The sequence below is a fragment of the Bubalus bubalis genome, chromosome 4 (assembly GCF_019923935.1).
Source record: "Bubalus bubalis isolate 160015118507 breed Murrah chromosome 4, NDDB_SH_1, whole genome shotgun sequence".
Taxonomy (NCBI): domain Eukaryota; kingdom Metazoa; phylum Chordata; class Mammalia; order Artiodactyla; family Bovidae; genus Bubalus; species Bubalus bubalis.
In genome coordinates this window covers 163,473,193-163,498,118 of record NC_059160.1, presented here as the reverse complement: position 1 = coordinate 163,498,118, position 24,926 = coordinate 163,473,193, and the positions used below count along the sequence as shown (strand labels likewise).

The window sequence follows — 24,926 nt, the reverse complement described above, 5'->3', positions numbered from 1 at the left end:
TCTTAAACCAGTATTTTCCAAAATGCACCCTGGAGCATTGGTCCCCAAACTTTCTCTCCAGAAAAGGGTTCCATGGTAAAACAAGTTTGGGAAACTGTTTATCACAATCTCCTCCTGGACGTTCATGGTGCACATAAGCACTGAGAATTCTGAGACGTTTTGGAGTAATGATCCCTGGTTGATCTTTTTTAACCCAAGATTTCCTGAGAGAATTTGATGTAGGCCTCAATGTCCTGAAGAAGGAGGGCTCTGTGAAGCTCCTTTGGGAAACACCCCTTCCCCAGGGAGAGGTGGATTCAGTGGTGTGTTTGTCTTATAGGGATGGGGCTTTGACAGGCTCTAGAGAAGCCTGGCGGGCTACAGTCCATAGGGTTGCAAAGAGTCGGACATGACTGAGCACACACCACGCACGAGCGCACAGGGACACGGGGCAGAGGGTATTCTGATGAGGTTGTCTGCTCCTTTCGTAGATCTAATCATTATTTTTCTTCTTCTTTCTGCTCATCTGTTCTTTTCAGACCTCCTCCTCTGTTTCCGTTTAGGAAACACTGAACTTTGCACAGTCTGCGTATTCTTAGAGTTCCTCTTTCACATGAACCCTCAGGCTTCCAGATAAGAGTTTGAAAGTAAAGTTAACAGCTAAGAATAGTCTCCAGAACATCAGAGGCTGGCAAATTCAGCTGGTTCTCTTCACTCACTCAGCCAAGCTGGAAGATGGAGAAGCCCACGCAGCGCATAACGCAGCACCCATGTTCTCTCACTGTGACCGCATGTGTGGTGTACAGTCACACACACACACAGAGCAAACGAGAGTGTAGGGGGGTTTCGTCTACATCATTTAATCATTCCATGGCTTGCTTTTTCTTCCCCCGTTATTCTGTTGCAGACAGCTGCCAATTGATAGGTGCCGTCCATTCATTTCGGAGAAGGCAATGGCACCCCACTCCAGTACTCTTGCATGTAGCTTCTGTGTAGCACACCGTCGTGTGAATATACCATCATGCTCCCCACTCCCCTGCTGGTGGACATGTCGGAAGTCTTTAATTTCTGGCTGTCACACCCAGTGCAATAAGTCTCCTCATACATCTTGGCTCCTGATTTCTTCAATGAGTTGCTCCAGGGAACAGACACAGGAGCGGACCGCAGGGTTGCAGACCACGTGTTAAGTTTTCTAAATATTGCCTATTGTTTTCCAAAAGGCTTCTGCCAGTTTTCACCCCAGGAGCTGTTCCTGAGTTGCTGTTTCCCTACATCATCCACCCACTTTACACCCTGACACATTTTCATCCTTGTCAGTATAATGTGTGTGCAATAGCATCTCACTGCTTTCCTCATCCTTAAGTTGCCTCTGTTTCTTGCTTTATGTGACGGTATGAGAGTTTATTCAACCGTTCTCCTACTGATGGACATTCGGTTTGTTTCCCATTTGTACACTGGATTATACTTTGTATTAAAACCAGTGCTGCAAGAAGCAACCTCATACAAACATCTTGATGTACTGGTGCTCGAATTACTGTCAGATTAATTTCCAGAACTCACATACCTGGGTCACATCATCATTTTTCACTTTAAGAAATAATGACAAAACTCTCTTCCCAAACTTTTACAGCAGTTTTCAATCTCACCAATGTTATATGAAATATACTATTACCTATACCTTCGCTAATGCCTGATGACATCAATTTTTCAAATTTTTAACAAAACAAAAGGCCCTTACCCTGAAGTAAGAGCCTACTGCTGTCTTAATCTGCATGCCTCTGACCACTGGTGAGTTTAGCCTCTGCTTTGCTTCTTGTTCAAATTGCCTGTTTCTACACTTTATTTTTCTATGAGTTTATTATTAATCTAAAGGGGTCTTCATATATTGGGATAGCATCCCTTTGTTATATGTATAGTGTATGTCATTTATCTTCTGTTGCTCTTGCCGCAGATTTTAGCTCTTTATTTTCTTAATATATGCATTCTTTTTCTTTGTAACTTTTGGGTTTCCTGCTTTGCTTAAGCAGGCCCTCCCCATCCCAGGGTTACATAAGTACTCATATTTTTCTAATATTTTTATAATTTTGTTCTTGACTTTAGGCTTTTAATTCATCCGCTATGTACTTTTATACATGATGTGAAATCAGAGTCAGTGTTTCTGGTATCATTTGTTAAGTAATAAGTTTCTTCCTGCTGCTTTGGGATGACCCCACGGCACTCGGAGCTGCCGTGACAAGCGTGTGTGCAGGCTCTGCAGTCGATGCCTGGGCTCAGCCCCACTTACTGCCTCTGTGAAAGCTGTCCAGCCTCTTTGCACCTCAACTGCCCCATCTGTGAAGTGGGAGAAATGATAAGACCACCTCTTAGGGCTTTGAATTAAACAGGTCACACTATGAAAACACATCAAGGATCTGACACACAGAAAGCACTGGGTGAGTGTTAACTAGTTTTAGCTGCTAGCTACGTAGGATTAGCTATTTTCTTGGGTCTGTTTTTCTACCCCATGACCCAGCATCATCTTTTGGTGATCAGAACTTTCTAATAAATGTGAATGGTTGTTTTGCTATCTCACTGTTCTTTTTAGTTTTTCATGATGAGAATTGCTTTGAATTACAAATAAATGTGTCCCATGCTGGCATTTTAATAATGTTCCATCTTTCCACCCACTTAGATCTATGTGATATCCTTCAGTGGAATTTCTAGTTTTATTCATGAAGTGCTTTCACCTTTCTAGTCGCTTTATACCAATGGAAACTGTAGCTGTTACCATTCTAAGTGGGATATTTTTTCCATTTTTAATGAATACTGCTGGGATAAAGATGAATTACTCATTTTTCACTATTTACTTTGTATTGATACCTTGCTGAACTACTTTATTGGTTCTAATTATTTTTAAGTGAGTCTTTTAATTGCCTGGTTATTTGATCATGTTATAAAAATGATGATACTGTTGTCTCTTAGCTTACATTATTTACATGAGTGATCATTTTTTTCTTATTGCCAGAACAAAGTAACAGTAGCAAGGATGAACATCCCTTCTAAGTCTTAATGTTTTAGAAAATGCCTTTGATATTCTTATTTGTTCAATATCTTGTTTTCTGATAAACACTCTTTGCTTATTTATTTGTTCAATATATTAGCTACTGTTTTGAGATAAACAGTAACTTCATGGTTCATTTTAACATCATGTCTGTTTAGCTGAATTTGTTCAATTAATATGGGGCTTCCCTGGTGGCTCAGCAGCAAAGAATCCTCTTGCAATGCAGGAGGGGCAGGAGACGCAGGTTAGATCCCTGAGTCGGGAAGATCGCCTGGAGGAGGGCATGGCAACCTACTCCAGTATTCTTGCCTGGAGAATCCCACGAACTGAGAAACCCGACGGACTACAATCCATAGCGTCACAAAGAGTTGGACATGACTGAAGCAACTGAGTGCTCACACACACACTTTCAGTTAATATATGAAAAAGTGGGCAATGTGATGCCCCATTCCCTGCTTGTCTCCACAACCCCTCCCCACAAAAGTATTTCTCCTGCCCTCACTAATTCCTCGACTTGATGTAAGAGGCTTAAATGATTATCTGAACGACGTCCGTTAAACAGCCTACGCTGCCTCCCTGTCGTCACTGTGGCCAATAGGAAGCCTAATGCTAGTTCCTTAGTTTCCTTTTCTGGAAGTTTGTGAGTTGGTAGGAGCAGCTCTCCTCCTCCATATCCATTCCTTCTGCTCCCCTCCTTCCTCCAACTTTCTCCTATTTGGCATTTACAATATAATTAGAATATATCTAGGAATGTCTTTTTTTCCTTTGTTATTTTTTTCTGTATAGGATTTACTCAGAAAATTGAGGTCTCTTCAGCTTAAGGACGGAGAAGGCAATGACACCCCACTCCAGTACTCTTGCCTGGAAAATCCCATGGACGGAGGAGCCTGGTGGGCTGCAGTCCATGGGGTCGCTAAGGGTCGGACACGACTGAGCGACTTCCCTTTCCCTTTTCACTTTCATGCATTGGAGAAGGAAATGGCAACCCACTCCAGTGTTCTTGCCTAGAGAACCCCAGGGACGGGGGAGCCTGGTGGGCTGCAGTCCATGGGGTCGCTAAGAGTCATACACGACTGAGTGACTTCACTTTCACTTTTCACTTTCATGCATTGGAGAAGGAAATGGCAACCCACTCCAGCGTTCTTGCCTGGAGAATCCCAGTAATGGGGGAGCCTGGTGGGCTGCTGTCTATGGGGTCGCACAGAGTCAGACACGACTGAAGCGACTTAGCAGCAGCAGCAGCTTAAGGATGTTTTTCTCCAATTTCTTTGATTTTTACTCCTCCAGATATTACTCTCTGTCCTTTGGAACTCTGGCTCTCCACATATCAAAGCCTGTATACCCAACTTTCATGTCTCCTGTGTTTTTTTCCATGGCTTCCATTTCTGTGTATATCGGTGTTACAGTTTCTTCCATTTGGCACAGGGCAGTTCCCGTCATATAACAGGTGCTCAACAATCAGATAATGAATAGACTTTGTCTTCCAGGAGACTGATCAGATCTCACAGTGACTGGTATTCTCTTCCCATTTTTCTATGGAATTTTCAGTTCAGAAATCATGTGTTATGGTTGCAGAAAGTCTTTTTAGATTCTAATTACATCTCCTTAAGACCTCTCTAGCTCTCTCTCTTTTTTAAGAAATTAAATGTCTTTTCTGCTTTTTCCTTCCAATTGATTGTTCAACATGGTCTTCCCAATGGAGTGTGGTTTCTCTCTGCCTACTTATCTATGGCTGTGAAGGTCTTTGGGCCTTGCCCAGGTCAGCCTGCCAGGTCTCGCAGGCACCAGGCCTTGAGTGGAAGGAACATAAGCGTTTGGTTCAGGTGCCAGCTGTAAACTGGCTGGCAAACTGCACTGTCTCCATGCACCAAGAGGCTGTGGTCTCATGACCGCCCAAGGTGGAAGCATTTCGGAGGCTGGGGTCAGCGGAAGTCAGGGAGGTCCTGAGGAAATGTGCTCCAGGTAAACTCTGCACTTAAAAAAACTGGGAACGCGTTACCTGGCACCTCTCCCCTCATTGGCTCAGTGCTTGCATACTGAAAAAAATCCAGCTCCACTAAGCTCTTAAAATTGATTAGAGCCCTTGGACTTCCAGTGCCTTAGAGAAAATGTTTAGTAATGTTTAAATTGATTTGACCAACAGTAATTGGTGGCACAGTGATAAAGAATTTGCTTGCCAGTGCAGGAGACACAGGATAGGGGGGTTCAATCCCTGGGTCGGAAAGATCCCCTGGAGGAGGAAATAGCAACCCACTCCTGTATTATTGCCTGAAAAACCCCATGGACAGAAGAGCCTGGCAGGCTACAGTCCACAGAGTTGCAAAGAGTCAGACATGACTGAGCGATTGAGCATGCATGTGCCCACAATTGGTAGTTAATACCAGTGGGGCTACCAGATGACTGTCTTAGTTTTAGAAATATATTGGAGATGCCTCGAATCATTTTTTAAAACAAAGGAAAAAAAACAATAAATTGGTTGATATTTGTGCATTCACCCACATTTTTACTCTGGTTAATGTCCCAGCATTGGTGTTAATACAAACAACAAAAAAAGAAGGCTTCCTTAATGTCTAGGAAAATAGAACACTGTAAGTAAACCAATAGCAGGAAACATATGGTTCTATGCAACAGAAAACACTTATCAAAAGCACCCTGAGTGATTATAAGAGTGCTCATATCCATTTCCTGTTCACCTCTAATGATAATGAGAGGCTTACTGGGCAAACACTTCAGTTCAGTCGCTCAGTCATGTCCGACTCTTTGCGACCCCATGAATGCAGCACGCCAGGCCTCCCTGTCCATCACCAACTCCCAGAGTTCACCCAAACTCATGTGCATCAAGTCAGTGATGCCATCCAGCCATCTCATCCTCTGTCATCCCCTTCTCCTCCTGCCCCCAATCCCTCCCAGCATCAGAGTCTTTTCCAATGAGTCAGCTCTTCACATGAGGTGGCCAAAATATTGGAGTTTCAGTTTCAACATCAGTCCTTCCAGTGAACACCCAGGACTGGTCTCCTTTCGGATGGACTGGTTGGATCTCCTTGCAGTCCAAGGGACTCTCAAGAGTCTTCTCCAACACCACAGTTCAAAAGCATCAATTCTTTGGCTCTCAGCTTTCTTCACAGTCCAACTCTCACATCCATACATGACAACTGGAAAAACCATAGCCTTGACTAGACGGACCTTTGTTGGCAAAGTAATATCTCTGCTTTTCAATATGCTATCTAGGTTGGTCATAACTTTCCTTCCAAGGAGTAAGCATCTTTTAATTTCATGGCTGCAGTCACCATCTGCACTGATTTTGGAGCCCCAAAAAATAAAGTCTGACACTGTTTCCACAGTTTCCCCATCTATTTCCCATGAAGTGATGGGACCAGATGCCATGATCTTAGTTTTCTGAATGTTGAGCTTTAAACCAACTTTTTCACTCTCTTTCACTTTCATCAAGAGGCTTTTGAATTCCTCTTCACTTTCTGCCATAAGGGTGGTGTCATCTGCATATCTGAGGTTATTGATATTTCTCCCAGCAATCTTGATTCCAGCTTGTGCTTCTTCCAGCCCAGCATTTCTCATGATGTACTCTGCATAGAAGTTAAATAAGCAGGGTGACAATATACAGCCTTGACATACTCCTTTTCCTATTTGGAACCAGTCTGTTGTTCCATGTCCAGTTCCAACTGTTGCTTCTTGACCTGCATAGAGATGTCTCAAGAGGCAGGTCAGATGGTCTGGTATTCCCATCTCTTGAAGAATTTTCCACAGTTTATTGTGATCCACACAGTCAAAGGCTTTGGCATAGTCCATAAAGCAGAAATAGATGTTTTTCTGGAATTCTCTTGCTTTTTCCATGATCCAGCAGATGTTGGCCATTTGATCTCTGGTTCCTCTGCCTTTTCTAAAACCAGCTTCAACATCTGGAAGTTAATGGTTCATGTATTGGTGAAGCCTGGCTTGGAGAATTTTGAGCATTACTTTACTAGAATATGATATGAGTGCAATTATGTGGTAGTTTGAACATTCTTTGGCATTGCCTTTCTTTGGGATTGGAATGAAAACTGACCTTTTCCAGTCCTGTGGCCACTGCTGAGTTTTCCAAATTTGCTGGCATATTGAGTGTAGCACTTTCACAGCATCATCTTTCAGGATTTGAAATAGCTCAACTGGAATTCCATCACCTCCACTAGCTTTGTTTGTAGTGATGCTTTCTAAGGTCCACTTGACTTCACATTCCAGGATATCTGGCTCTAGGTAAGTGATTACACCATCGTGATTATCTGGGTCATGAAGATCTTTTTTGTACAGTTCTTCTGTGTATTCTTGCCATCTCTTCTTAATGTCTTCTGCTTCTGTTAGGTCCATACCATTTCTGTCCTTTATCGAGCCCATCTTTGCATGAAATGTTCCCTTGGTATCTCTAATTTTCTTGAAGAGATCCTTAGTCTTTCCCATTCTGTTGTTTTCCTCTATTTCTTTGCATTGATCGCTGAGGAAGGCTTTCTTATCCCTCCTTGCTATTCTTTGGAACTCTGCATTCAGATGCTTATATCTTTCCTTTTCTCCTTTGCTTTTCGCTTCTCTTCTTTTCACTGCTATTTGTAAGGCCTCCCCAGACAGCCATTTTGCTTTTTTGCATTTTTCTTTTCCATGGGGATGGTCTTGATCCCTGTCTCCTGTAGAATGTCATGAACCTCCGTCCATAGTTCATCAGGCACTCATCAGATCTAGTCCCTTAAATCTATTTCTCACTTCCACTGTATAATCATAAGGGGTTTGATTTAGGTCATACCTGAATGGTCTAGTGGTTTTCCCTACTTTTTTCAATTTAAGTCTGAATTTGGCAATGAGGAGTTCATGATCTGAGCCACAGTCAGCTCCCGGTCTTGTTTTTGCTGACTGTATAGAGCTTCTCCATCTTTGGCTGCAAAGAATATAATCAGTCTGATTTCCATGTTGACCATCTGGTGATGTCCATGTGTAGAGTTTTCTCTTGTGTTGTTGGAAGAGGGTGTTTGCTATGACCAGTGTGTTCTCTTGGCAAAACACTTTTAACCCTTGCCCTGCTTCATTCCGTATTCCAAGGCCAAATTTGCCTGTTACTCCAGATGTTTCTTGACTTCCTACTTTTGCATTCCAGTCCCCTATAATGAAAAGGACATCTGTTTTGGGTGTTCGTTCTAAAGGGTCTTGTAGGTCTTCATAGAACTGTTCAACTTCAGCTTCTTTAGTGTTACTGGTTGGGGCATAGGGTTGAATTACTGTGATATTGAATGGTTTGCCTTGGAAATGAACAGAGATCATTCTGTCATTTTTGAGATTGCATCCAAGTAGTGCTTTTCAGACTCTTTTGTTGACCATGATGGCTACTCCATTTCTTCTAAGGGATTCCTGCCCACAGTAGTAGATATAATGGTCATCTGAGTTAAATTCACCCATTCCAGTGCATTTTAGTTCGCTGATTCCTAAAATGTCAATGTTCACTCTTGTCATCTCCTGTTTGACCACTTCCAATCTGCCTTGATTCATGGACCTGACATTCCAGGTTCCTATGCAATATTGCTCTTTACAGCATTGGACCTTGCTTCTATCACCAGTTACATCCACAGCTGAGTATTGTTTTTGCTTTGGTGCCATCCATTCATTCTTTCTGGAGTTATTTCTCCACTGATCTCCAGTAGCATATTGGGCACCTACTGACCTGGAGCGTTCCTCTTTCAGTATCCTATCATTTTGCCTTTTCATACTGTTCATGGGGTTCTCAAGGCAAGAATACTGAAGTGATTTGCCATTCCCTTCTCCAGTGGATCACATTCTGTCAGACCTCTCCACCATGACCTGCCCGTCTTGGGTGGCCCCATATGGCATGGCTTAGTTTCACTGAGTTAGACAAGGCTGTGGTCCTAGTGTGATTAGATTGGCTAGTTTTCTGTGATCATGGTTTCAGTGTGTCTGCCCTCTGATGCCCTCTCGCAGCACCTACCATCTTACTTGGGTTTCTCTTACCTTGGGCGTTGGGTATCTCTTCACGGCTGCTCCAACAAAGTGCAGCTGCTGCTCCTTACCTTGGACGAGGTCGCTGCTCCTTACCTTGGACAAGGTCGCCCCTCCTGACCTTGAATGTGGGATATCTCCTCTCGGCCCTCCTGCACCTGCGCAGAATGCCTCAAAAAACACTGGGAATTTTTGTGACAGTAAAAATGCAACATGATATTAAAGGGCCGTAAGGCTTTTTAATGACCTGTACACTCAGTGTTTTACTTCCCTCTCATAAGAAAGATTAAAAAGTAAAGATAGTTAGGACTACAAATGGAAAAGCTGAAATCCCAGAATGTAAATTTTGGTTTTTAAACAAATATAAGATCGTTCTCCCTGCACTAAAGAAGTTAACAGATTTTTGGTTTAGTTTGCTTCTGTAGTAAACAAAATTTTTTAAAGATTTAGAGAATTCTCTGGCAGTCCAGTGATTAAAACTCTGAGCTTCCACTGCAAGGGGCTGGGTTTGATCCCTTGTTGGGGAACTAAGATCCCACAAACCCTGAGACATGGCAAAAAAAAAAAAAAAAAAAAAAAATTAAATGCCCAGTGCTGCAGAATAAATTTCAAGGATAACAGACTCTAAAGACTTTGGTATAGACTTTGGTACTTTGGGTAGAGTACAGGGCCTGTGTTTGAGGGGGAGCTCTTTGACTGAACCCGCTATTGGCAGCTGTCTGTGCCTGGAGGTCCTTGCCAACTACCCTGCTGCCTGTGCCCTGTGTGTGAAGGCATGACCACTGTCCCCTTTCCCCTGACCGCCACACACAATACAAGGGTGTTGACCAAGCTGGTGAGACATTGGACGTCCAGGTCAGATGTGGGAACAGCCTACACCGCTTCCCACTCCAGTTAACAGCAAGGCAGCTCTGGGCTGCGGGCATCGCCCTTGAATGTCACCTCAAAAAAATGAGGTCTTCTGATGCTTTCTGTATGCCCATACCTTCCAGTCCTCTGCTGGAAGCCCAGCCTCAGGTTTAGGAGACCTCAGGCCTCCCACTGGGAGGCTCAGGACCCAGCAAGGTGGGGGGCTACCAGACCGTGGGAGGCATCCCAGTACCTCACCTGGCACACACTCAGCCACAACGTGGTCACCTGATAAGCAGCCTTCAGCCTGAGGGGCCCGTCCAGAGGCCAGACATTGAATTCTGTTTTTTCTCCTCCGCTTTCACACTCAGATGGATGGAGTGGAACCCTGGCTTCCCACTGAGTATCGATGCCAAATGCCACAAGGACTTACCCCGAGATATCCAGTTCGATAGTGAGAAAGGAGTGGACTTTGTTCTGAACTACTCCAAAGCGTAAGTGTGCAAGAACTTGAGCAGCTGGGGCCGGAGGCGGGACTCCCATTCCTCCCCTCATGGGGGTCTTGGGCTGAGGGAGCAGCTCTGCTGAGCAACTCATCTCAAATCACTTGATTACCTCTTGGTCATAGCATGGATCCTGAATGCGCAATCCCTGGGGAACCTGTATCTAAACAAAGTTACAGCACACAGGACTCTAGATGCCAAACTGAGCTGTTTCCAGCCCAGAGTGAAGGTCTTTACTTGGAGTGTCTCATCTCCCTGTGGACCAGTTCCAGGGTAGACAAGGCGTAAGCTGTCCCCTAACAGCAGGGTCCTGCAGTAATAAAGGCCAGCATGCCAGATGGCTCAGACGCACCTCTGTTCGTCTTTCACTGCAGCCCCATGAGGTGGGCACAGTTCTTAACCTCATTCTGCAGTTGAGGAATCTGCAGAAGAAGGAAGTCAGATATTTGCCCGATAGCTCCTGCTGATAAATGGCAGAGATCTGACTTCTGTGCTCCTTCTTGGCAGCTGAATTGCTGACGGTTTTCAAAGACTCCTCAGGTGCTTGTTACCAACGTGGGGCCCCAGGCCCACCCCGGGGCTAGTGGAGGGGTCTTTGAATCGTTACACTGACGCTTTAGGGAATTCTCCCCGTCGTGCAAATCTGGAAAACCCGAAACCGTGGACGTGCTCCCCGACCAAGCCTTGCACTGCCCTGAGGAGCTTCAGCACCTCCTGGTGCCAGCCAGTCCCTACCGCCAGGGTGAGAGTTTCCCCAGGTGGGCCCTCGCCTTGGGTTGGCGTAACCACGAGGCAGACAGGCTCATTAGTTAGCCTCTGTGGCAACGTGTGCTTAGTTACACAGCTTCTCCCCTCGAGAAGTTGCCTCATTTGGTTGAACTTCTGCACTTCTGTAAAGAAAGGGTGGGAGGCCACACCCCCAGGTCTTGCTCCTGGGGACATTTGAGAAAAACCCTACACAGACACACACACAGCCTGACAAGCAAGCTCTGCAGGGAAGCCCTCATATCAGAGAGACCCAGTTTATCTGTCTTCCTGAGGCTGTGTCTCTGCGAGGAAGAGAGTAATAAGGGCCTGACGCTTACCACGCCCCAAGTCAGTGCCAGGCTGTAGGTATGGGTGCTTTCTCCATAGGACTGTCTGCTTTAACCTTCATGGCGACCCTGGGGGGAAAGCGATTAATCTCTTAAAATTATAACAAATGTTAACTCATCTCTAAGTACCCTTTACAAGCAAGGGGTCACCTTATCTAGAGCCTGGAAAGCAGTGGCCATTTCAGATTCTAGCTGCACCATCTTGGGAGAGGCTTTTAAGTTTCCTGACTTTAAAGTTCTCTGACTATAAAGTAAGGCCGATGCTGCCTAACTGCTAGAATTGTGAGACTGAAATGAAGTCATGCGGGCACTGCCGCTGTGGGGGGGCCTAGCACACTGTAGGGGTGTGGCCTCCAGTAGCTCCCTTCTGGGTGACTGGGGGGACCGCCTTTTCCCTGAGTGCAGGGAAGGAGACTGGCCAGCAAGCTGCCACCTGAGGCTCTGTCACGGCCCATCTGCTGGCTCCCCTGGGCCCCCTCCACCCCCGTGGAAGCTGGCCCAGAGCAGGCCATCTGCTGCTCGCCCTTTGACAAATGTTTATTGAGCTCCTGGGAGTGGGGGCCTGAGATGCATCAAAAGCAGTCCAAGAAGCTCAGAGTCTAGTGGAGACAGAGCTGCGGGCGGCTCATCGCGATGGCATGTGATGGATATTCCTTAGGAAAGGAGCACTGGGGAAGCGGGAGGCAGGGAGGGAGCTCTGAGCAGGCAGCATCAGGAAAGAGCTTTCTAAGAGGGAAGCCCAACCTGGGTCTTGAAGGATGTATAGGAGTTCACCAGGCTGATTGGAGGAGGACAGGGGTGGCATTCAGGGCAGTGACAACTCCGTGATCTGTGAGGACTGGACCCGGGGGCCTGTGTGGGGAAGTGGGAGTGAGGCTGCCAGTGCAGGGAATGGGGCAAGGATCCCAGCCTTTACTGGGATGAGGCTGCAGGACTAAGGGTTTGAAGCACCCTCACCGGGGATGAGGTCCATGGGGGTCAGTATTTTAGTGTCAAGGAAAGAGAAGTTGGTTTGTCAGATGCTTTGGGGAGGTGAGGGGAGCTTAGAGCTGACTCTGTGGATACAGTGACTAGGATGTGACCCCCAGTGTCCTGGAGGAGAGCACTCAGGGACAGCAGAGGCGAGGAAGCAAAGAGGAACCAGTACATACAGATTCCTTGGTGAACTGAGTGTGAAGCAAGAAAGGGATGAGTGAATTAGACAGCAGGACCCCAGGAAGGAGGGGGCAAGTGCTGTGCCGTAGCCTGGATTGTGAGCTTATCCACTGGTCCCCCCAGAACACCATAGCTTAAGGCTACAGACTTTAATATTAATATTAACAGTAAGTGATAACCAGGGTGCTAGTCACTAATATTTGTTGAACTCATTTTACATACCAATGCTTTTTGTATATCATGTCAGCCCTGTGAGGCAGGGACAACCATTATACCCATTTCATGGATGAGGACACTGGGCATAGAAAGTTAAGGATTTGCCTGAAACTACACTTCTGGGAAGAGATGGGGCTAGGATCTTCAGCCAGGCTTGGCGACCTGCATCCATCTCAACTGTCCTCTTTGGCCTTGGCCTGCGCTTGCATATAGACTCCAGCCCCACTCAGGATTCTTGTGTCCAGAGCCCAGCAGTGGAGCTGGGGCTCCAAGACCCTCTGGTCCATCCCCTCTGTGGTCAGAGGGGAAAAGCTGTCCACACTGCATGTGGCAGCCCTACTGCCCTGAAGGTCCCTGATCTGACCTGACCTGGGCCCTGGCCTGCCTCCCCATAGCTCCCTCCACAGAGGCGCCACTCTGCCCTCAGCTAACCTCGCTGGCATTTACTATGGAAAACAGACCCAGGGAGGAGATCTTCAGGGCCCTTCCCTCTTGAACCTCCGCCTTTGGACAGGTCGGTTTCTGCACCACTTCTGGGTAACTGGCAAGTTTCCTCCGAGCCACCTGCTCTGCCTGGAACGGGGCTAGCCCTGTTCAGTAAGCTTGGCCCCCCACCCCAAAGAGCAAAACCATGAAATGGGAAATGGAGAAGCTGTTCAAAGAAGGAAAGGGGTGGAGGGGGCGGAGGAAGCAGGAGCTCCCGCCTCTGTCAGCGCAGGGCCCACAGCTGGTGCCCAGCCCAGGCCAGCGAGCGGCTCCATGTGAGTTCCCGCCTGGCTGTGTCTATATCTGGTTCTGTTTTTACCTGGCCGTGCCATTACCTGTCCTTGCTGTCACCTGGCTGTGTGACCTCAGACGAGCCAGTGCCCTCTCTGGCCGCAGGTTCTGCTCTGTGTGATAACACGTCTTTAAAGTCCCTAATATCCAGTTGTCTGTGAGTATGTAACAATACTTTGCCTATAGATGACTTGCAAATAATTTTCCTCCTAACTCCTCTTCTTCCTGGATCTCTGGCTTCCTCTGGGTAGTCCTACCACACCCCACCCTGTGTTCGGTGCCGGGCTTCTGTCTTAAGGTCAAAGAGACCAGCTAGGGAGACCCGCGACCACGTGGGGCTGTGACATGCTCCCAATCCCCCACAAGGCGCCCCGGGGCCCGAGACCTCTTCCAGGGCAATGTGTGGCGCTGGCCATCCTCCAGGCAGGGAGGGTTGTACAGGCCTGGGAAGGGCTCTCCACACCCAGACACCAGAGATATCAGAGGTTTAGTCCTCCACCTTAACAAGGATTCCTGTCCCAGGAAGCTCAGCTAACAAAGGAGGTTGGAGGAGGAGGGCTGGGTGCTGGGTGAGGAAGGAGGAACATGGCTGGTAGAAGCTTAGCTGGGGGCGTTCCTGGAGGCCTGCCTGCAGTGGTGAGGCTGCAACAAGCATGTGCGTACAGCAGGCATGTGGGTAAAAGCGCCCCTTCCCCATGAAGGGCCGGCATCATTGCTGGTGATAATAGACAGAATGACACCAGGGTTCTTCTCAGGCTCCGAGGCGCTGAGCACCCACTGTGTGCGCCACCACAGCCCAGGCTGTGCTCTAGCACATTCCAGGCCTCACAGTGTATCAACCATCCATAGGCAGCTGATTCCTCTAACTCGCTGAGGTCATTGGCCTCGTGGCCCCAGGACCTGCCCTCAAGCAGAGTGGGCTCCCAGGCCTCCAGGTGTCCGGGACCAACAAGAGCAGCATTTGCTAAACCGTGGCAGGACCCGGACAGGAGTCTTCAGGCAGGGGTGTCCTTTTCTGCATCAAGCCTTTCCTGGGACCAGCAGAGCCAGGAGGGGCCCCAGAGCCTGCCGCTTGTCTGCTGAGTCCCCATCTTTGGTCGCTGGGACTTGCTGCCCTCCTGCATGCTCACAGGTGTCCCCTACCCACCCTCTGCCCCCCACCACGATGCTGTTCAGAGCCCTCTGTACCCGTCAGCCAGGTTCACTCCAGACAAAACACCCAAACCTCAGTCCCTGGAAGGCGTGAGGAGGCTCCGGGATTCCCAGACATTTGCGGACATGCTCAGTCCCCGCCAGCCCACTGCCCCAGGAATAAATGCAAGGAGGGGGCTGGGGCCTCTCCATAAGGGCTGCTTTCTGGGGGAGGCGCCCTTGGGGAAGATGGGTGGGCAGGACAGGCAGCCCACTGGAGGAGCACCGGCAAGGTCCCCCACCCCAGGCCCTGACTATGCTATGACCACGCACCCTGAGCCCACTGTTGCCCAGAGCCCAGGCCCAGCGGAGCAATGCAGACCCACCTCACCCTCCTGGTGCATGGGCAGCAGGCAGGTTTTCATGTGAATGTGTTTGTACATAACCTGCCATCAGCGACGTGGAAGTAGCATCACAGGCCTGTGGGGAAGGGGAAGCTTCACGAGATCAGAGGAGAAGTGGGGTTCACTAGGCAAGCCCTCCAGAAACATTCACCCCATATGCTCAGGAGGAGGAGAAAGAGGGGCACACGGCACTCCAAATGGGGAGACCACACAGGCCAACACCACCAAGTCAGGATCAAAGAGACAGAGCCGGTGGGGAGGCCTGGACCCTGGAAGACTGGCCGGCAGGAAGGAAGCAGGGTGACTGCTCGTCATTCTCAGCTGCGTGTGCCAGAGAGGGAAATGAGGCCGCCACCGCCGCCATGAGCACTGGCCAGGGTTCCCACAGCTCCGTCGTGCACCTTGCCTAGGTTATGTAGGAAAGCCTGGGATACCCCTTCCTGCCTTCTCCACCTTTCCCCACCCATCCCACAGCTGCCTCCTCCAGGAAGCCCCCCGGGTTGCTCAGGCCTCTCAGATCTCTCTCCTTGTTGCCTGCAGCCTGCCTTTTGAGTTTAGTAAGCTCCTATCCTGGGTTACTTTGCTCTCCTGTGTAATGAGTATTTGAAAGCTGTGTCCTCCTCAGCACCAGGCAGAGAGCCAGAGTTAGGCAGACAGTGAAGGATGGCTATGCTCCACCGAACTGCTCATCCTCCCAAATCCAGGAGACCCAGGAGAGCAGCTGCAGAGGAAACAGCAGTGCTCGGTCCCTGGAAGCTTGCCTTCATCGGGGGAAGCAGCAAGTGCTCGGTCCCTGGAAGCTTGCCTTCATCGGGGGAAGCAGCAAGTCTGATGCCTGAATGGAGGCGTGAGCACTGTAGACTGTTGCTGAGGGCAGACCACTGGGCTCCTTCTGAAGGGAGTGCAGAGGAAGCACATGGGCATGCGTGCCAGTTTCGTCCTGCTTTCCACAAGGCCAATCAGCTGCCCCTTGGAGCTGCCCCGGGTTCAAGGCCCCTAGAGGCGCCATGAGACCCAGGTGCAAAGGGACTCTCAGGGGGAAGCGAGGCCAGAGCGTGTGCAAGGGGGCCACCATGTCTCGATCTGCAGGATGGAGAACCTGTTCATCAACCGCTTCATGCACATGTTCCAGTCGTCCTGGAGCGACTTCGCCGACTTTGAGAAAATCTTTGTCAGGATCAGCAACACTATTTCTGGTGAGTGTATTTTGGGACGCTCTCGTGGTGCTGGGGGAGCCTTGCCTGGACATGGGAAAGGGCTGCCCCCCTGCTCCAGCCCGGGCCCTCCCTGTGCCCCAGGCTGGCACTGCCTGCACCCACACAGCGCCCTCTCCGGGGGACCCCTCCCCTGGCCAGAGGTGTCCACTCCTTGGATGTTCAAGGCTGAGCACCCTCAACCTCATTCCACCATCAAAAGTCTTGAAAATATCAGAATCTTTTCTTTACATAAATCATTTTTTATGCTTCTTAACCAAAAAAAAGGCAGGAGTTAGAGTGGTTTTTTAAGCATTTACATGAAAGAAACAATGGGTTCCTTTGGACTAGGATGTGTTTGGTAGAGCAGTAGCATCGTATACCTGCCAGGGATGGCATAGGATGAACCATGCAGCAACAGAAAAGTTAGGAGACAGTAAGGAAGCAGGCACAGGGAACAGCTGCCTTCACCGACTCCTCCCTAGGCTGCCCCCTGCTCCCCTCCTTCTCCTGCATCCCGGGCCCCCCTCCTTCCTGGGCACAGGACCTGGGCTCTTTTTCTTTCTGTAGGTACAGTGTTGCACAGCAGATCTCTAGAACTTATTCATCTTGCTTGATTGAAACTTCATGCTCACGGATTACTAAGCCCCCCACCCCCTCCCAACCACCACCACGCTATGCTGCTTTCTGTATAGATGTTTTCAAGATTTTTTTTTTAATGTGGACCATTTAAAAAGTCTTTATTGAATATTTTGCAATATTGTTTCTGTTTTATGTTTTGGTTATTTGGCCATAAGGCATATGGGAATCTTAGCTCCCCGACCAGGGATTGAACTCATAACCCCCCGCACTGGAAAGTAAAATCTTCACCACTGGACTGCCAGGGAAGTCCCTGTGCTGCTCTTTGATTCTATGAGTGTGACTAATTTCGACTTTTCCTGTAGGTAGAATCATGCAGTATTTGTCCTTCGGTGACTGGCTCTTTTCATTGAGCGTAATGTCCTCCAGGCTCATCTATGCTGTGATATACTGCACATGTACTTATTTTTAAGGCTGAATAGTATTCCACTGGATGTATACACCACATTTTCTTCATCCCTCTGTAGATGAGCATTTACATGGTTTCCACATATTGGCTGCAACGGATTGTGCTGCAATGAACATGGGGATGCAGATATCTCTTCGAGATCCTGATTTCAATTCTTTAGGATGAATAACCAGAAATAGGATTGCGGGATCATGTGGTCGTTCTATTTTGAACTTTTTGAGGAAGCTCCACACTGTTCTTCATGACAGCTGAGCATCCTGCCTTCCCACCAACTTTGCACAAGGGCTCCAGCTTCTCCACAGCCTCACCAATACTTGCCTTTAAAAAGTAATAATAACAGTGTCCTGACAGGTGTGAGATGGTAGCTCATGGTGGTTTGATTTGCATTTTGCTGATGATTAGTAATGTTGAGCATTTTGTCATATTCCTGCTGGCTATCTCTATACCTTTTTCAGAGAAATGTCTGTTCAAATCCTTTGCCCCCTTTTAATTGGGTTATTGGTGTTTTGCTATTGAGCCGTAGGAATTCCTTATATATTTTGAAGAGGAGCCCCTATCAGATATATGGTTTGCAAACACTTTCTCCTGTTCTGTAGGTTGACTTTTCACTCTGCTGTTTCCTTTACATGCACAAGTTTTTTAATTTGATACAGTATCATTTGTCTATTTTTGTTGCTTCTGAGCCACTAAAGGCTAGCTCAGGGAGGATGGGGCGGTGCCCTGGCCTGACTGAGTGGTCAAGAAGTTTGGCATGGTGGGCTATCCAGTGAACACCTGGGAGAGAGTACCAGCTGGGACTCTGGCCCTTGGTCTGCATCAAGATGACCTCAGCCTGGCTCAGAGCTCAGGCTGAGCTGCAGTTCTCTCCCCGCAGAGCGGGTCATGAATCACTGGCAGGAAGACCTCATGTTTGGCTACCAGTTCCTGAACGGCTGCAACCCTGTGATGATCCAGCGCTGTCTGAAGCTGCCAGACAATCTGCCGGTGACCACAGAGATGGTGGAGTGCAGCCTGGAGCGGCAGCTCACCCTGGAGCAGGAGATCGAGGTAGGACCTGGTCTCGAGGTGGGACCTGGTCGGCTGGAGACAGTGGCCTGGGCCAGAGGCAGCTCAGATGGCCAGGTCACACTCAGTCAGTCAGAAACCACTTACTGCTGGCCCATGCTTGCTGGCCTCCGGGCCACTATCTCCGGGCTCTTGTTGATGGTCAGATTGGCTGCCTTTGGTGAAGTGGGCTCTTCCTTTTCCTGAGCATTTATGAAAATGGTCTTGTCCAACATAGGTGAGGGAATTGAGAGTAACATTTCTCCACGATGCTCAGGTCTGAGAGCATAAGATCAATGTTTTCAGTATCACTATCATAATTAAAAGAGCTCCCTCTAACAAGGGCCTGTTACGAGTCAAGTATTGTGAGAGATGCTTTACATGCAGAACCATCAATTGTTACCCACCTTGCAAAGGTAAAGAAACTGGAGAAAAAGCTAATGTTACATCAGGACAAAACAAAACCAAGACAACAGGAGAAAACCGCTGGGACTCTGGCTTTTTAATTAGAAGTGTTGGTCTGCTCCTGTCCTCGCCCTCTTCCCACCCCTCTTGTTGGCCCTCATCTGCAGGACCAGCTCTCTCCAGTTCCAAGACTCATCTAGTTTTGAGACAGAAAGGGTTCAAACCTCCTCCTCTGGTGGGACTTGGTGTCAGCCACCTCCATGCCGGGAGCTTGAGGCTCTGGGAATGGCCCTTAGTCTCTCGTCATCTGGCCCCTTCCCACTAGAGCCAGGATGAGCAGGCCTCCTGCCAGCCGCCCCTCAGGTGTCTAGGGGGCTTTCTGATGCTTCTAGGCACCCCGTGTAGCTTGCTCGGCTCATCTTAGGAGCCTGGCAAGAGAGGGATGGTCAGTGCCATTTGAAGATAGACCTCCTAGCCCTCACACCCTGCCCGCCTGACTCCAGAGGGCCGCCTGCCCAGGTAAGGTCCCCAGGCAGGGCTCCTGCCTAGTCACATGGACAGGTGACAGCACACACCCCCACGCATGTAGGCGCACACAGCAGTGCTTCTCTGTAGACTTGATGGCTGGACCTGGCAACGTTGATTCCGTGATATTGATTTCAAGCTTCAAGTCAGAGAAGCACTGAACCCTGAAAGTCAGAGAATCCTAGAACCGGAAGGGACCGAGCAGCCAGCCACCCTAGCAGGGGGATCAGCCTCCACTCAGGAGTCCTTGTCACCACAGTGGCCACTTTTCCTGTGAGTAATGGTCTTGGTGCTCAGCTGTGGCTTCAGGGTGAAGCAGTACTCCAATAGCTACCATTGACTGGATCCTTAGACATGCACCACCCATCTCTTACGCGTACATGGCCCCATCCCCCATCTCTTACACGTACATGGCCCCATCCCCCATCTCTTCCGCGTACATGGCCTCATCCCCCATCTCTTACGCGTTCATGGCCCCATCCCCCATCTCTTACACGTACATGGCCCCATCCCCCATCTCTTACACGTACATGGCCTCATCCCCCATCTCTTACACGTACATGGCCCCATCCCCCATCTCTTCCGCGTACATGGCCTCATCCCCCATCTCTTACGCGTTCATGGCCCCATCCCCCATCTCTTACACGTACATGGCCCCATCCCCCATCTCTTACACGTACATGGCCTCATCCCCCATCTCTTACGCGTACATGGCCTCATCCCCCATCTCTTACACGTACATGGCCCCATCCCCCATCTCTTCCGCGTACATGGCCCCATCCCCCATCTCTTCCGCGTACATGGCCTCATCCCCCATCTCTTACACGTACATGGCCCCATCCCCTATCTCTTACGCGTACATGGCCTCATCCCCCATCTCTTACACGTACATGGCCCCATCCCCTATCTCTTACGCGTACATGGCCCCATCCCCCATCTCTTACGTGTACATGGCTCCATCCCCTACAATGTAGTTCTCAATCCCCACAATCTTTTCTGCTACCTCTCTTTGGCAGCATCTTATGATCTACAGAGATCATAGATTTGTGGCCAACTAAAACTCCAAATTTTTTTTTCTTCTTTACCTATGCAAATTTTTTTTTTTTTTTGCAATATGAATAGGTAAATTCTACCCCTATTGTTGTTTTTGAGTCATTGTCACAACTCTTCAAGAGTGTTTTAGTTCTTAAACTTTATATTAGGATTCTGTGGTTTCAAGTTAAAACCAGTTTAGTCTAAGAAATGCCTTGGCTGGGGCAGCAGCATAGAGCAGACTGAACTAGCGGGTCCAAGACTCAGGTGATCCATTAGCCTCATTTCTCCAGTTATCAATTTTCTGCTGCTGTTGGAATTTTTTTTTTTCCTGAGGGTGTCCTTATGTGGAGGTAAATATGGCCGCTAAGAGCTTCAGATTTACCTTCCATCATTTTAGCAAACACTGCTGAACCCCAGAAAAAAAGTCCCTATTTCCCGACACTTTCAGCAAATGTCATGGGTCCAGTTTGAGTTGTGAGACAATTCCCTGAGCCAGTCACTGCAGCCAGGAGAATGGAGAATGCTGGCAAAAGGAGAGGACAGCAAGACCACCATATCTTCTACAGAACCTAGAATATCAGAACTGAGATATGGTTGACTCCTCACTTTCCAGAAGGATGAAATCACAGCCAGAGAGAGGAGGTGGCCTGGAATGACAGAGAAATGCCCCATAGGTAGCCCCAAATCCCAGGCCTCCAGGTTCCCAGGGTCTCCCTTTAGCCTCTCATTCATCAGGTTAAATAATCTGGTCTGCTCAAGAGTTGATTGGCAGACATTTCTTCTGCACAGTGGTCACTGATGGCTGCTTTGCTCTGGAAGTCCATTTGTCCAGCCCATCTCAGAAGCCCAGCCAGGCCCATGACCCACCAGGCCTGGGTGTCTCCAATTTCTGGCCAAGGTGTCCCGAGGGACCATCACATACTCTGCTGGAGGCTGCCTGTCCCCACCTTCCCTCTGCCCTGACTGGCCAAGGGCACCATTACCTCTTGCCCCCGCCCTGGCCCCTTCCTGCCCCAGGTGCCTCTCAGGCCGATGCTCAGAGCTCATCACTGGTGTCAGCTGCAGGGCGCTGCAGCTGGCGGGCCTGAAGCCTGTGCGCTGTGGTCACCCCGCGCCCTCTGCTGGCAGGCTTATGGACACGCAGCTGACTTGAGCACCTGTTGACAGGTCTCTACCACATACACCTTGACGGCCTTCCCCAACCGGATCGCAACCCCTGCCTCCATTTCTAGCTTAAAACACGAGAGGCTTTAGAAGAAGCACCACTTGTCCTCCACCCAGAATCTTCCAGCTCTGTCCTGAGCAGGCCCCGGCCCTGCAAAAGGAGCCCTCACGACGCTCAGGTTAGGCTCCGTCTTGGTGGCTCAGATGGTAAAGAATCTGCCTGCAATGAAGGAAATCCCAGGTTCGATCCCTGGATCAGGAAAATCCCCTGGAGAAGGTAATGGCTACCTACTCCAGTATTCTTGCCTGGAGAATTCCATGGACAGAGAGCCTGGAGGGCTACAGTCCATGGGGTCACAGAGTCCGACACGGCTGAGTGACTGACACGCGGGGGACTCAGGTGTAACCTGGAATGCGCAGCTTGCTACCTTCCCCACATGCATTTTTGTTTTATATTAAAGTATGATATCTACAGGAATCAAGAGTGGCAGCAAGCTCAATGATGGCTTGGTAGCACCAAGTTACCCTGCCATGCCAGAACCTCACACCAGGACACAGAACACACACCACCCCTGCAGACCCCACCCCCACCCTTGTAGACCTCCTTACCCCTGAAGACCCTCCCTGGAGACCTCAGGGTCCGCCAGCCCTGACGACCCCCTCCTGGCATGGCGGATGCCCGCTTTTGAACCTCAGAACCTCCCTGCTGCTGCCTTTCCAACTCTCCTCCAGGGGCAACCTTTGTCCTGACTCTGACACTTGAGTTTGCCCAGCTTGGAACTCTTGTAAGTGGAATCCTGCAGCATCACTCTCTCATTTATTTCATCCAAATTCTGTCTTCTCTCTTAACTGTCACTGTGGGTGGTCTTTCAACATCTTTCATGAGGGTCAGGCAGACTCAGGTACAGCAAGTGTGTTAGGAGCCCCTGGCATTTCTTCACCTTGCTGAGCCCCACCACAGCCTATGAAAACTTCTGTCAATCAGCCTTGGAGTCAGAGGACTCCAAGAACTCTAATCTCTGAACTCCACTATGTTGATTGGACCTCCTATCCCTCCCACTGGGCCCGATTCCTGGGCCCGTCTCAGACTGAACCTGATTTGGATGTATTCCCTCTTACCTCCTGCAGCAAGGGAACATCTTCATTGTGGACTTTAAGCTGTTGGATGGCATCGATGCCAACAAAACAGACCCCTGCACTCTGCAGTTCCTGGCCGCGCCCATCTGCTTGCTGTACAAGAATCTGGCCAACAAGATTGTCCCCATTGCCATCCAGGTAGGCGGCCCAGCCCGGTTCTCATCCTGGGCGGCTCCATCCTCAGTAGCCAGGGCTCAGGGACAATTTCCTGGGTGGATCCAACAAGCCTCCAGGAGGGAAAGGCAGCAGCTCTGCCTGGGATTGCCTGCTTAAGACTCTGCAAGGTGGGCAGGACAAGCAAGAACACAGGGCTTCCTGCCAGTGTGGGGAGGGCTGACCATAGTTGGCAGAAAGGGCTCCACTCCACAAGATGCCCTTGAGCACTTCCTGGCTCTGGGGGGGGACCTGCCCTGGGATGGCACGGGCTCCCCACCCCAGCATTCTGACCAGCCCCGAATCAAAACACCTGTAGGACATAGAAAACCTGAAGATAGTATCAGAAAACCACTAGAGCCAATCAGTGAATTTAGCAAAGTGCAAAGTTGCAGGATACAAAATCAATATACAGAAATCACTTGCATTTCTATATACTAACAATGATAAATCAGAAAGAGCAATTAAGGAATCAATCCCATTCACCATTGCAACAAAAATAATTAATATCTAGGAACAAACTTACCTAAGGAGACAAAAGAACTGTACACAGAAAATTATAAGACACTATGGAGGTGATGGAATTCCAGTTGAGCTATTTCAAATCCTGAAAGATGATGCTGTGAAAGTGCTACACTCAATATGCCAGCAAATTTGGAAAACTCAGCAGTGGCCACAAGACTGGAAAAGGTCAGTTTTCATTCCAATCCCAAAGAAAGGCAATGCCAAAGAATGCTCAAACTATCACACAATTGCACTCATCTCACACGCTAGCAAAGTAATGCTCAAAATTCTCCAAGCCAGCAATACGTGAACCGTGAACTTCCTGATGTTCAAGCTGGTTTTAGAAAAGGCAGAGGAACCAGAGATCAAATGGCCAACATCTGCTGGATCATGGGAAAAGCAAGAGAGCTCCAGAAAAACATCTATTTCTGCTTTATGGACTATGCCCAAGCCTTTGACTGTGTGGATCACAGTAAACTGTGGAAAATTCTTCAAGAGATGGGAATACCAGACCACCTGACCTGCCTCTTGAGAAGCCTGTATGCAGGTCAGGAAGCAACAGTTAGAACTGGACATGGAACAACAGACTGGTTCCAACTAGGAAAAGGAGTACGTCAAGGCTGTATATTGTCACCCTGCTTATCTAACTTCTATGCAGAGAACATCATGAGAAATGCTGAGCTGGAAGAAGCAAAAGCTGGAATCAAGATTGCCGGGAGAAATATGCAGATGACACCACCCTTACGGCAGAAAGTGAAGAGGAATTAAAAAGCCTCTTGATGAAAGTGAAAGAGGAGAGTGAAAAAGTTGGCTTAAAGCTCAACATTCAGAAAACTAAGATCATGGCATCTGGTCCCATCAGTTCATGGCAAATAGATGGGGAAACAGTAGAAACAGTGTCAGACTTTATTTTGGGGGGCTCCAAAATCACTGCAGATGGTGATTGCAGCCATGAAACTAAAAGACGCTTACTCCTTGGAAGGAAAGTTATGACCAACCTAGACAGCATATTAAGAAGCAGAGACATTACTTTGCCAACAAAGGTCCATCTAGTCAAGGCTATGGTTTTTCCAGTGGTCATGTATGAATGTGAGAGTTGGACTGTCAAGAAAGCTGAGGACCAAAGAATTGATGCTTTTGAACTGTGGTATTGGAGAAGACTCTTGAGAGTCCCTGGACTGCAAGGAGATCCAGCCAGTCCATCTTAAAGGAGATCAGTCCTGGGTGTTCATTGGAAAGACTGATGCTAAAGCTGAAACTCCAATACTTTGGCCACCTGATGTGATGAGTTGACTCATTGGAAAAGACTCTGATGATGGGAGGGATTGGGGGCAGGAGGAAAAGGAGACGGTAGAGGATAAGATGGCTGGATGGGATCACCGACTCAATGGACATTAGTTTGAGTGAACTTCAGGAGTTGGTGATGGACAGGGAGGCCTGGCATGCTGCGATTCATGGGGTCACAAAGAGTCAGACACGACTGAGCAACTGAACTGAACTGAATGAAAGAAATCAAAGATGACATAAACAGATGGAGAGATATTCCATGTTCCTGGGTAGGAAGAATCAATATTGTTAAAAT

The 24,926-nt window shown here is 48.6% G+C and overlaps 1 protein-coding gene across 3 annotated transcripts in view; it reads left to right on the top strand.

Moving 5' to 3' along the window:
* Positions 1–24,926, top strand: part of ALOX5 (arachidonate 5-lipoxygenase) — a 46,889-nt gene that overhangs the window by 12,621 nt on the left and 9,342 nt on the right. For all 3 annotated transcript variants that reach the window (XM_006065699.3, XM_025284955.2, XM_006065698.3), the window contains exons 4-7: positions 10,228–10,350; positions 16,226–16,332; positions 18,252–18,424; positions 22,679–22,825. In XM_006065699.3, the coding sequence (XP_006065761.1) occupies positions 10,228–10,350; positions 16,226–16,332; positions 18,252–18,424; positions 22,679–22,825 (550 nt within the window). The remainder of the gene's footprint in view (positions 1–10,227; positions 10,351–16,225; positions 16,333–18,251; positions 18,425–22,678; positions 22,826–24,926) is intronic.